The 13,176-nt window shown below is 39.0% G+C and overlaps 1 protein-coding gene across 1 annotated transcript; it reads left to right on the top strand.

Annotated features, from left to right (window-relative positions):
* Positions 1-9,654: 9,654 nt before the first annotated feature.
* Positions 9,655-10,176, top strand: LOC110933811 (DNA-binding protein HEXBP-like). The gene has a single exon (XM_022177016.1). The coding sequence runs from the start codon at positions 9,655-9,657 to the stop codon at positions 10,174-10,176; it is 522 nt and encodes a 173-aa protein (XP_022032708.1).
* The last annotated feature ends 3,000 nt before the right edge of the window (positions 10,177-13,176 follow it).

Genomic DNA, 13,176 nt, shown 5'->3' with positions numbered 1-13,176 from the left:
TCTGACCCCAAAGGGGGTTCCGCCTCCTTATTAAGATCTGGAATGTCTCTATTATAAGGCTCCACAACTGGATCCGCAACAAACTGGGCTTGCTTAAAAGGGATTTTTGACCGTTTGGGCCTTAGGGTAATTAAACTGGGCCTAACAGTAACACCAGGGCTACCAGACAATCCACATGGAGTTTGATCCGACAAACCCTGCCCCATCCAGTCTCTCTCCTCATTGACTCTACCAGGCGGCTGAAGGTGGTCCCCAGACATCTCCTTTTCTAGAACACCCACCTCGGGAATAGGAGAAGCCAACCTTTTCGAATTACCCATGCAAGAACGTGAACAGTCTCTCCCCCTACCAACTGAACCGGAGTTCTCATCGGCGAGAGACTCTCCGAATTCCGAGGAGCATTCCGACGAGTTCTCTTCCGGCGAAACATCGTTCAAAAAACCGGGGCTCCATTGCCCAGAAATTTCTTCGACCCAAACCTGAATGGAGTGCTCTTTCCAGGATAAATTGAATTCACAAGAAACTCTCTTACCAGAATGAACCAGGATGGCCAGCCGTTCTTCAGCTAAGTTCCCGTCTTTAACCTCCGCATCGGACTTAACCAGAACTCTTCCACATCTTTCTGCTATTTTGTTAAAAACATGACGGTCCCAAAGACTGACCGGAACTCCCAGAATTTTAACCCAAGCCACTCTTTCGAATTATGGGCTTTAAAAGTAAATTAGATTGGCCCGGTTTTCAAAATGAGAAAACTAATATTTTATTTATATATTACTTTCCCAATAAAAATAATCTAACCCTATTCCTGCCGCATTTTTTCTCCGATCTTCTTAAAGACTTTTCTTTGTCTCGAGAAGTGTTAAATACATGGCAAAGTGAAGCATTAAGAAGTAAGTTATTTATCCTTTGTTAAACTTTTTCAATTGTTTAGTTAATATTTGAATACTGCTTGTGAATTAAACTTTGATACGTATACCAATTAGTTTTGTATGTGTTTTATATTTCTAACTTTTAAGATATTTAATTAATTATCTAGCCAATTAGGTTATTATTTAATATAACTTTTATCAAAATTTGCTAATTGCTAAAATTACCACGTGTAGAAATGCATGTTTAAAAAGATATTTTGGTAAAAAAAAAAAAAAAAAACTCAAATCATGTATTGAAACTTCATCAAGTAACAACAAAAGAAGTCGGGATGAAATCATTAGTGATCCGGCCTTGTGAAAACCAATTAATGATTATTTACGTTAAGGAGACGACACATAACAAAAGGTCCTTGTCAACCAAAAGGTCAGGTTTTCCCTAAGATTACAATTACCAATTGATACATCTATTGTTAAAAAATGATTAATGTACTTAAAAGAGGGTAAAACAGTTATTTTCTTTTTAATAGCAAGAATTATATAACTAAATGAACTATAATGTTTGTAACACATTTCCATTTCGACCCTCCGACAAAAAAGTTCTGTTTCCGCCACTGTGTAAAATCATCAGACAATAGTCACACCATCAGACTACAAGGTATGGTGATGGTCTATCCTTGGAGGATGATCCGCCACGTAGGCAACACGTCATAGTCCTCTCAAGGATGGATCATCCTCCAAAACTAGAGGGCATGGGAGGATGGTCCTAGTCATAGTCCTCCACCACTTTTATGTTTTTTTTTTATTTTTTTTAATCTTCAACTTTTATTTAACATTTACCAAATAAAGTAACAAAATATTTTCATTAATATTAAAAAATATTACATAAACTTAAAAAAAATTAAACTTAAAGAAATAAATTAAAAAAAAAACATAAACTTAAAAAAAATAAAGTAAAAAAAAATAAACTTAAAAATATCCTAACATATTAAAATAACCTACTAGTCTTCGTCTTCCATGTGGTGGCCGGGTTCGTTTTGAGCGTTGTTGCAAATGTACTCCACCAAGTCCGCTTGTAGGTTGTGATGTGTGTACTCGTTACGTAGAGCGAAGGCGTTCAAATCTTGTTGTTCCTCACTAACTGGAACAGAATTTCCAATAGACGCGTTTTCGTCGTACTCGCATAACGTCTCCCTTCGTCTTCAATGATCATGTTATGAAGGATGATACAAGCGTACATAATGTGTCGTAACCTCTTTGGTGTTTGCGCACGTGCTGGATGTGAAATGATGTGCCATTTTTTTTTGTAGAACACCAAAAGCCCGTTCAATATCTTTTCTTGCACCCTCTTGAAACTTCGCAAACTTTTTTCTTTTGTCGTCGGTCGGGTGCGGGATAGTTTTAACGATTGTCGAGTACGTTGGGTAAATCCCATCGGCTAGGTAGTAACCTCACCTGTATTCTACCCCTGAAACCGTAAAGCTTGTGTCTGGACCTGTACCCGCCACTACATCGTCAAATATCTGTGACTGGTATATGATGTTAAGGTCATTGAGCAAACCAGGTAGACCAAAAAAAGCATGCCATATCTAGAGATCCTGTGACGCAACAGCCTCTAGAATGATAGTCGGATGTCCCTGATCTCCCCTAGTATACTGACCTTGCCATGCAACTGGGCAGTTCTGCCACTGCCAGTGCATGCAATCAATGCTCCCGAGCATTCCTGGGAAACCATGTCTCTGTTCGTGTGCTTGGTATAATTTTTGAACGTCGTTTGCGTTCGGTTTCCGCGGGTATCGCTTGCTATACAATTTGACAACCCATTGGCAAAACTTGTGCAAACATCGACGTGCGGTTCTTTCAGACATCCTAATATACTCATCTAATGCATCGGGTGCATAACCGTACGCAAGTTGGCGAATGGCCGACGTACATTTTTGTAAATTACTGAAACCCCTTTGCCCCCTAGCGTCGTTTCGCAATGTAAAAAACGGATCAGACTGGGCCATGTCGCCTGCAATACGTAAAAACAGTGGACGACTCATGCGGAACCGACGTCGAAAAATCTCGGTTGGGTACACGGGTTCGTCGGCAAAATAATCGGCTACTAGTTTATCGTGGCCGGCTATAAATTTAAAACGAAACATAAACGAAATTAATTATAAAATACATTTTCAAATCTATATAAAACATAAGGAAAAAAAAGTAAAATACCTTCTTGGTCTCGGTTATATTTTGCTCGTCTAGTTAGCCGTTGGGACGACCCTTCATCAGACGCCATGAACACCTGAGCCGCGTTCATAATCATGTTGTGCATAATAGCATCCTCTTCCGAAGATGATGAATACCACGCAGACGAAGACGATGAAGACATAGAAGAAATTGAAGAAATGGGAGAAATGGGTGAAGCCATGATAATTTTTTAGCGAGAGATGGGGTGGTAGCGAGTAAAAAAATAGATGAGTTTTTATAAAAAGGGAAGTGGGTTATAAAATGTGAGAGAGATGTGAGATTGTAGTGGGTGAAAAGTTGTGAAAAAATGAGTAAAAGAGGTGAGTATTTATAAAAATGGAAGTGAAATGGGGGAGGATTTAAAAAATAGCTGTTGAAAATTATTAATTTTCTTTGTTTTTAACGGTCAAATTCGGAATGGGGCCCACAATTTTGGAACGTCGCAAACGGCTAGATTCGGCCGGGGAAGCCGCAACCGGGGGGGGGCACGGTGTTTGGTGCGTCGCCGGTCCAAGACGGTGTGGGGACGGACCCCATACCGTGTAGCCTCATAATTCTGCAATCAACGGACCAGTTTCGTAAACACGGCCCAGAAAATCATGCTCAACAATCAAGGCCCTTGAAAATATTCAACCCTAGCCGCAAATCAAAAACGCAGCTGTCACGACCATACTTCAGCCATCTTCACCCACCGTGCACCATCCAAGACCGCCGTAAACCACTGTCAACCATTTTCGAACCATTTTGAAATCGTAAACAGAAGCGGAGATAACCGATTGAACCATTTTCGAGATGAAAGAAATATCAATTGGAAGCTCCGTTCGTCATATTCAAATTCTGGGAACCACCCTCTAGCGCCAAGCAACACTACCATTGATTCAAAAACTTCTCCAATTATCTTTGTCGGTCGTCGCTGAAGACCGCCATCAACAGTAACTCTATTTCTCCGGCTGTCACCTTCAATACTCAGCCGTCAACCACCGTTATCACTAAATCCACCAACAGTCAACCACTGAGCACCACCTCTCAATTCACCGTGACTCACCAGAAACCAATAACAATCAGAAAACTGAAAAACCTCATGGGTAAACCTCGTTCAATAAACACATATGCTTGATTCAGTGAACACAAAACATAAGTTGCCAGATATGAAACAGAATCAACAAACACACAAATCTTATTTTCTTTCTAAACCATGATGAACAGATATGCTAGACTGAAAACAAGATCTGAAAATTTCTTCAAAACACAGATCTACACTCCGTTTTACGTCTCCGGCGGGTTTTCCAGTGAAGAACCGACCAAACCGAGACCGAAACGAGCCACCGAGGCTCTGATACCAAAAGATAGTCCCGTAACAATCCGGTTTCAGTCTCGGTTTGGTGAAAAATAGTGAGACGGGTGATTCGAGCCAAGAACAAACGAAAATGAATAAGAAAGATTGAAACTTTAAGGATTTGAACAATAGAAATGTTTCATTGATAGGATAAGAACAAATACAAAATACTCATCCACCCCGGGTGAGCTCCCCCGGGGTGGTGGCTCCCAAATGCACACCCTCCAAGTGAGATGTAGTAATCTATATATAGCCCATTGAGCCTTATTTTCCAAGCAAGCCGCCTCTTGCTTGGAAAATCTACTAAAGTCACTAAAATATCCGACTATTACAATTAAAAACGCCAACATTTACAAAACATTAAAGACACTAAATAATGTCGGCACAATTGATAACATCATTCTCCATTTTGACCTAACAATGGGTGCATTAGATGCACATACTTAGACATGCATAATGATATGTTATCATAAAAAGATGATTTGTGTATGATTTAATAAAAATCAGTTTTAATCAAATTATAAACACAAAAATAAAGTTATTTTAAAGTGTTTAGTGACATATAACTTTGTCATAATGTTTACTAGCTTTGCATGTTGTACTTGGTGCATTAGAAGTTGTAAAATACGTGAAATCGCATGATTTATGTGACTTACACAAAAATTGCACTAATCTGATTATAACCAATACTTAAATCAGTAAATAATATGTGTTGTGTTAAAATATCAAGTCATTCCGAGTTGGGATGATTATAGTAACGCTTAACGCAAAACTATGCGTTAAAATTATCAAAAATCGGCTTTTCGAATGATTTTATTAAAACTGATTTAGATCAGTAAGTAAACTGATATTTTTAGTTTGAAAATAAGTATTTTAACTAATTTTAAGTTTACTTGGTGTTTGGTTAGTCATACGTGATTTCCGACGCTCGAAAACGTTACCGAATCGCTAAAATACGCATTTTTCAATGAACACTAGTATGGGTAATTTTTGGGTGAACCTTATGTGTTAAAATATGTTATGTGATTTAAACATGTAAATGTGAAAAATGTTAAGTTTTAACTTGATATCGGGAATTTTAGATTATGCATGTATACGTGTGCGCTTTATGTGATAGGAACGGTAAGAATCGCGTTAAATGTGTAACATGTTTGTCGAGCATTAAATTTGATATATATAAGATATTTTATGTATGCTTGCATTAAAAATGACAAAATAGATAAGTTAACGAAATTACGCGTGTTTCGATAATAATTCATGTGAACGTTTATGTATATATATTACGACGCACAAATCGTAGATATATTACATATAAACGGGAGTGTAAATGGATTCACATGACAACGTTCACCAATAAAATCGTTCAAGTCGCAAAACCTTATATATATATATATATATATATATATAGTGGAGTTATTGTAAAAAAGGCCTAAAGTGTGAGAAAGGTAAGAAAGAATCTCAACCATTAGATCTAAATTAATTGAAAAGGGTAAGATTGTAAATTCAAATATGGTAATCCTTGATTTAAGGATTTGGAGAGAGAAAAACCTGGATTTTAGGATTTATAACCGTCCATAAATATAACACCATTCATAGCATGTTCATACATGGTGTTTTAAATATAACACAATTCAGAAAAAAATAACACCATTCAGCAAACAAAATAACACCATTCGGTACAAAATAACACCATTCAGCAAACAAAATAACACCATTCAGTAAACAAAATAACACCATTCAGCAGTAAAAAAAACACCATTCAGTACAAAGAATATAACACCATTCAGTACAAAGAATATAACACCATTCAGTACAAAAATAACACCATTCAGTACAAAAATAACACCATTCAATACAAAAAAACACCATTAATGAAAATAAAAAAACACCATTCAGAAAAAAAAACACCATTCAGAAAATAAAATATAACACCTCTGTATCATCTTCTTCACTTCCGGCACCACCACCACTGCCACTTTCGGCACCACCATTGCCGATCCAACACCACCACCACCGCCGCCGCTCGAACCACCACCGCCGCCGCTCGAACCACCACAATAAACATGCGATCTTCATCAATCGGATCAAAAACCACAAAAAAAAACTCCAATCGATGACCTACATAAAGCCGATTCACAAGAACAACTGCTGAAATCCGATTTTCGTTTCATGTTACCAACGATTTCTGCGATTGGAGAGAGAGAGAGCTCTCTGGTTGTAGTGCGATTGGAGAGAGAGAGAGAGATTCTAGGGATTTTAATTACAGTTACCTCTTTTGAATGGATTTAAAAGACTTTATTACCCCTATAATTTTCAATTCAGTCCAAAAAATAAAATAAATTTTACATTTTGGTCCCTATTAATCTAAACCATTAGATCAAAGATCTAATGGTGTGTATTCTTTCTTATCCTTCTCACACTTTTAGTCTTTTTTACAGGATCCTCTACCTATATATATATATATATATATATGAACTCATATATATATTAACGTGCCAACATAATCAAAAACGAGAACTTTTTGAGAAAATCTCAAAGTTATGTGACAATTCTAAGAAACGGAGAAACTTAGAATTTTTGTGATATGTATATTGATTTAAAAATCGTTCCTATATATATAATAGGACGTGTAGAAATCGATATCTGGGATTGTGCTATTTAAAATACGCACCCAAAGGTGAGTGTCACTAAACCCCTCTTTTTACTGCTTTGTTTATGTTTTGGGGGTAGAACACGCCAATAAAAGGATTGAATAATGTTTTTGGAATAAAACATAACTTTTAATATAAATTATATATTTTCGTTGAAAATATATGGAATTTGATAAATTATACGTATCGAGATAAAACATTTTTGATGAATATATGTTTTCGGGGGAAAACAGTGGTGTGGTTGGAACGAATATTGCCTGGTCTCAAGAGAGTAAGTAACAGCATAGGCTTACATTTCAGTGGGGATTACAGGGGATTCGTACAGCATCGTATATTAAATTTGTCATATTAGTGGGATATATATATTGTACGTGAGGCAGACATCATATATGGTCCCAATATGGACCCTGCGCCAATGATGTCGTTTAATCGATTAAGTGATTGCACGCGATGAATTGTTGGTAGATCTATCGGGTTGACAACCCCGTCGTGACCGGTCGCCCCGTGTCAAATCAAACGACGAATTTAAATTCTGGTTATTTTCTAGCATTGATTATCCCTGCATGGTAAATATATAGTTCTTATTGTCTAGCTAACATACGAGTCTGAACGTTGACGCTATGAATTTAATATACAAAACTTCGGAAAATGCCTTAATGTCAGGTTTTTGAACTTACGACGGATGACCCATGGATTTTATTAAGGAAGTAAAATGGACTTTCTAACAATTATATGGATGTTTTACAATAAACACATAATCAGAAAGTTTTCCTTTGGATCAAATTGTTTAGATTTGAATATGTGAACTCACCTTCCTTTGTGTTGACACTTGATTTTAAACGTGTTCTACAGGTACTTGAGTTCGGCTTCGGGAATTATGGCGTATCTTGTGTTTGTCGATGCATGTTTTGTCACTTAAAATGTTGGACTGACTTTTAAACTTTCTGGGACTAATGTAATAAGATCCGTGAGGATCATAGACTACTTTATCATGTCATGGTTATGTCGTGTTTTGGGACGTTAAGTTTAAAATCTATGTTTTAAATAAGTAATATTGTCCAACAATTTAATTCATCGAACATCAAGATAGAAATAGGCACCAATTTCCGTCACCACTACGTTTTATATTCCGCTGCGACGTTTTTGGGGTGTGACAGAAGTTGGTATCAGAGCCAATGGTTGTTAGCGAACTAAATGTTTTCGGGAGAAAACACTAGACTTCAACCGAAGAATTTTGAGATTTAAAGTCCAAAATTCTCGAAGCCAAGATTTTTGAATAAACATGGAAAATTTTATCATGTATGAAAACCCTTATGTGTTTATGTGCATACGTGATTTTCTGTTTATTTGGGCCTTATGTGTTACTATTCATATTGATCACACACTTACTTGTATGGTTACATATGTGTCACAGATGTTGCACAAGCAAGAGGTCATCGAGATCAACGACTCAGGTAGCGAGCCAGATTTCGAGACTTCACCCAGATCCATTCTACCAGAGATACCTATCACGACCCCACAGATGGTTGGTATGGCTGAGTTTGCTTCATCTTTCCGCGTTGACCCTACTGCTTTTACCAGCCAGGTAGACCCTCGATATGCTTTCACTAGCAATGGGTGGATTAATGACAACGATGACGCTCCTCTCTTGATTTAGGAGACAGGACAATCATCTGGCACCGTACCAGTTATCGATGACGTGATCAGAGGTGTCCCTGTTATTGGAGGATCTCTTAGTATTGCACCAGTGGTGGACGCCACTATTGTCACGGCTCGACCATTAGAGTCATCAGTTGTTCCACCTGCTACTGAGATCGAGTCTATCACTGAGGTCCCTCCACCTGTTTTGTCAGAGTCATCCTTACCTGTCTTAAAGTCATGCGCATCTACTACGCCTCTATTAGTGTATTATCGCCGTAGGAAGAGGGTTAGGCCTGCTGGGGAGATTGCTTCTACATCACATGCTGAGACGGCATCTGCTTCTAAGAAGCAGAAAGGGGTTTGGGTAGATCGATGTTGCCACTGTGACCGACAGTTTGCTACCTTGCGCAGAGACCTGGATACCACCAAGGGTAAGATGAAGGACCTCGAGGGGCAAATGGATTAGTACGATGAGTTGAAGGATTTGGATAACAGTGCGATGGACCAGATGCATTGGAGGATAGTGGATCTGGAGGAGCTGGTCAGGAAGATGTTGGATTTTTCAGGGATGAAGCGTTAGGTGTTAGTTGTTGTTCGTTTGTGGTTGTTGTGTTAGAAACTTTTTGGTACTTTGTTTGGGGCCTGCGTGCCAGTTATATATTTTTGTGATATTAGGTAGAAATTTTTGTGAAAACTTATTATGGGTGTCGATGTAGACATACCAAGGGTAGTTGGGTTGTACTGAAAACAAGTTTATTAATTTCTATTATAATATCAGATGATTTACTTTTGGTTTAAAAAGTTATTCTCATTAATATGTGGATATTATACATACGCAATGTTTGGTCCACTGACATTTAATGATTGAATTAATTTTGGTTATCGTCTTATGTGATTATTATTGTTGTAAATAATAGAAACGACGAAAATGCCGCCAAAAGCTAGACAAGGTACTGGACTACCTGCCACACTAGAAAAGTTGGCACAACTCATAGCCCAACACGTTAATACTGCCTTGGAACAGCGTAATTCTAACCAGCATTCTGAACCTAGAACTAGAGATTCGAAGAAGCGCAAGCCTGAGAGCTCAAAGAAGAATCTCGAAGAGGAACATGGGAAGAAACATAGCTTGGAGAAAGCAAGTGTAGCTAACCCTAGAGAATCGGGAAAGGGTAATATCGGTGATGGACAAGAGAAGTGCGCCAGATGTGGCCGAGCCGGACATGTGACTCCCAAGTGTTATGCTGAGAGTACATTGGATGGAGTTACGCTCGAGGGATGCTTCGTGTGTGGTGAGCAAGGACACTATAAAAGAGACTGCCCGAAACCGAAAGGACAAGATTCTGTGGGTAAAGCCATTGAGGCAAGTGCTGGGAAGGCACGTGAGAATCTTACTTGTCACACCCCCAAAATCCACATGCGGAGTACCACCACTTGGAGGTGCGACTGACTAGGATCAAGCCACCAATCATATTGAACAATACAATTAAGTAGTTAAAACCAAACACAATATAATTGGTGTTTCAAAATAAACCAAACATGTTCAAGAAATCAGCAGAAGCATAGTAATGTGTAAATGACCAAAGCATAGTTTAAAATTCAAATGTTAAGCATAGGACATAACGGTTCATATCCCACAACGATCACGCCTCCCCGTGCAAGCTCCAGAAGTACCTAACGACCTGCAAGGCATGTAACAACAAGTCAACAACAAAGTTGAGCGAGTTCACAGGAGGTGTTTGTTTAAAGTAGTTTCTCAAGAACTAAGAGTTTGTTTGCAACTATGGTGAACCAACTTTCCTTGTTTTCCAAACCATGATTAGTGGGGGCTACCCCGTGTTATGAACCACTAGACTAGAAGCATGTATTGGTGTCCTTCCCAAACCGAGGACAGAGGTATGTACATGAGTACATAGGTTTATCGCAGGCGTCCTTCCCAATCCGAGGACGGTGTACGTATAAGAACACGTAGGTTTAGCGCAGGTGCCCTTCCCAAACTAAGGACAGTGGTACGTAATGAGTACGTAGGTTTAGCGCTGGCGTCCTTCCCAAACCGAGGACAGTGGTACGTAATGAGTACGTAGGTTTAGTGTCACACCCCAACCGATGGCGGAATCATCGGGGCGCGACACTGAGCAAAACAGATTGTCCAGTAGTTTCCATAACAACTATCATTACTATCTAGTTTAAAATGACACGTCCCATACCGTGTCCCAAATAATATAATAAATTATTACAGATAACAACTAGTCAAGTAATTCTATTCCGACAACTCAGATTTAATACAAAACATAAATATTGTTCAATGCTCCTAAAGACCCAGCCTGACAAGATCTACAGACAACTATGCCCTAAATTCTTGTTCCTGACACACAACTATTTGTTGGGGGCCTCTAAGGCTTTATTCTAGCTTCACTTCCCTAGCAAGCAAATACCTTATACACCTGTCACATACGTTAAAATAAAGTCAATACATAAAATGTAAAGGTGAGCATACAAGTTTGATAATAGCATATAGAGTTCGAATAGTTTACGCATAACCAGCACGTACACAGAGGGAAATGATGCATGTTAATTATCGACATGGACCTATCGATACCAACGACTGCGGGTTGACTGTCCGAGACAGTTCGCAATACATGATTACCACCGTAATCCATGCAAGTAATTGTCCTTAACAACCCCCGTGTGAACGGGTGCTGAGTCCAAACTATAGTACTACATTGCTAAGGCAGGTAGACAACATTCCACGTGTAAACATAACAACAAGCATACATTTAATCATGTAATACATGCAATCGGTTAGCGTTCAAATAGTTTGAGTAGTGTGTTCGCTTGTGATTTTGATAAGTAACGTATGTAACACCCAAAACTGCTAAAGCAAAAAGGGTTCGAGTATACTCATAGTGGTTGGTTATGGATTGAAGGGAGCGCTGAGAGTAGGGTTAGCCTGAATAGTTCGATAGCACAACAATGAGTAACGTGGAAATCAAACAAGTGTAAATGGATCGAATAGCCTGGTCGATCGAACAGCAGGTTCGATCGAACGGGCTGTTCATTCGGCTTGAAAGTCCGTTTGAATAATCCTGTTCGATCGGCCGGTAGGCTCGATCGGCTGGACCATTCGAGTGGATTGTTTCTTCCTCTGATGTGTTTGTGTATGATGGTTTGAACTTTTGAAGTTTTCGTTGTAGTATTTGAGAACACTGAAGTGTTCTTACCTTTCAGGTCGATCGATCGAACAGTCTATTCGATCGGCCGGCTTAATCGATCGGTTAGGAACTTCAGAAGTGGTTCTCAGCAGAATGCCACTCGTTCGAACAGTCTGTTCAATCGGCTGGCATTCCATACTACGAACGAGTTGCAAAATCGATTAAGTGTTGAAGCATAGTATCTCATGATCCGAAGAGTAATGTTTACCAATCGAGTAGCGTATTCGATCGAACATCACTTCGTCAATAGCATACTTCATGAAATTTGAAAAGTGTGGAACCATGTGCTAGCCGATCGGCTGGCCCGGCCGATCGGCTGGTATGTTCGATCGGCTGGGCTGTTCGTTCGATCAGCCTAGCCGTTCGGCCAGCAATTCTAACCTGGTCGGCCTTTCGTCTAACACTTGGCTGTTTGATTATTTGTCATGATTTTAAGGTATTCTGACAGCGAGTTAAACCATAGAACGTGGGTTCTTACTTACTTCACCAGTTCGGACAGGAATCACCCAAGTCCGGCCGGTGAACTGTTCGGAACGGTAGTTTGATGTTTAACGCGAAATCGGTGAACCTTGTAGATAGTATCCGAATCTTGAACCTTTTAACCGTTAGAATGATTAGTTAGTTGGTTCGAGCTCCGTTTCTATCGGTTTTTAAGGTTTTGAGTGTAAAATGTTGAAGAAAGTTGGAAATCCTTTCATGAAAATGTTAAGATTCTTACAAATCCTAGTTTGTTTATGTGGAAATCGGTCAGATCTAAGCTATTCATGGTTGAATGAGGCCAAAGAATGATGTTCTTAAAAAAACACCATGATGACATCACCCAAGAACACTTAGATCTTGGTGATTTCACGGTTAGAAATCAAGTTGTGAAAGATAGAAAGGTGTAGAATCATGTAATGATAAAAAACGTACAAGAATTAGAGTGAAAACTTGTCGGAGTTGAGAGAAATCTGAGAAAAGGTGAAGAACAAGGCTGGTTCGGTCAGAGCTTTCCAAAAATAGAAAGGGTGATAATGACAGGGCTATTTATAGGCTCCAAAAGAGGAAAGTGGTAACCGATCGGCCAGGACCTCCGATCGGCTGGGCTGCTCGATCGAACAACATGTTCCATCGGCTAGCCTGTTCGATCGGTGATTCCTGTTCGATCAGGAACACCTTCTTGAGTGTGTCGCGACGTTTTTCGATGTTTCGATTTCGATGGACGATGTTACGAATAAGTTAGAGTTCCTAGTCAAATT

Source organism: Helianthus annuus, chromosome 15 (assembly GCF_002127325.2).
Source record: "Helianthus annuus cultivar XRQ/B chromosome 15, HanXRQr2.0-SUNRISE, whole genome shotgun sequence".
Taxonomy (NCBI): Eukaryota; Viridiplantae; Streptophyta; class Magnoliopsida; order Asterales; family Asteraceae; genus Helianthus; species Helianthus annuus.
The sequence above is the reverse complement of the archived record's forward strand: the minus strand, read 5'-3'. Positions and strand labels throughout refer to the sequence as shown.

What these genes read in the sequence shown, in the direction of transcription:
- LOC110933811 (XM_022177016.1), top strand. Translation starts at nt 9,655, where the DNA reads ATGCCGCCAAAAGCTAGACAAGGTACTGGACTACCTGCCACACTAGAA.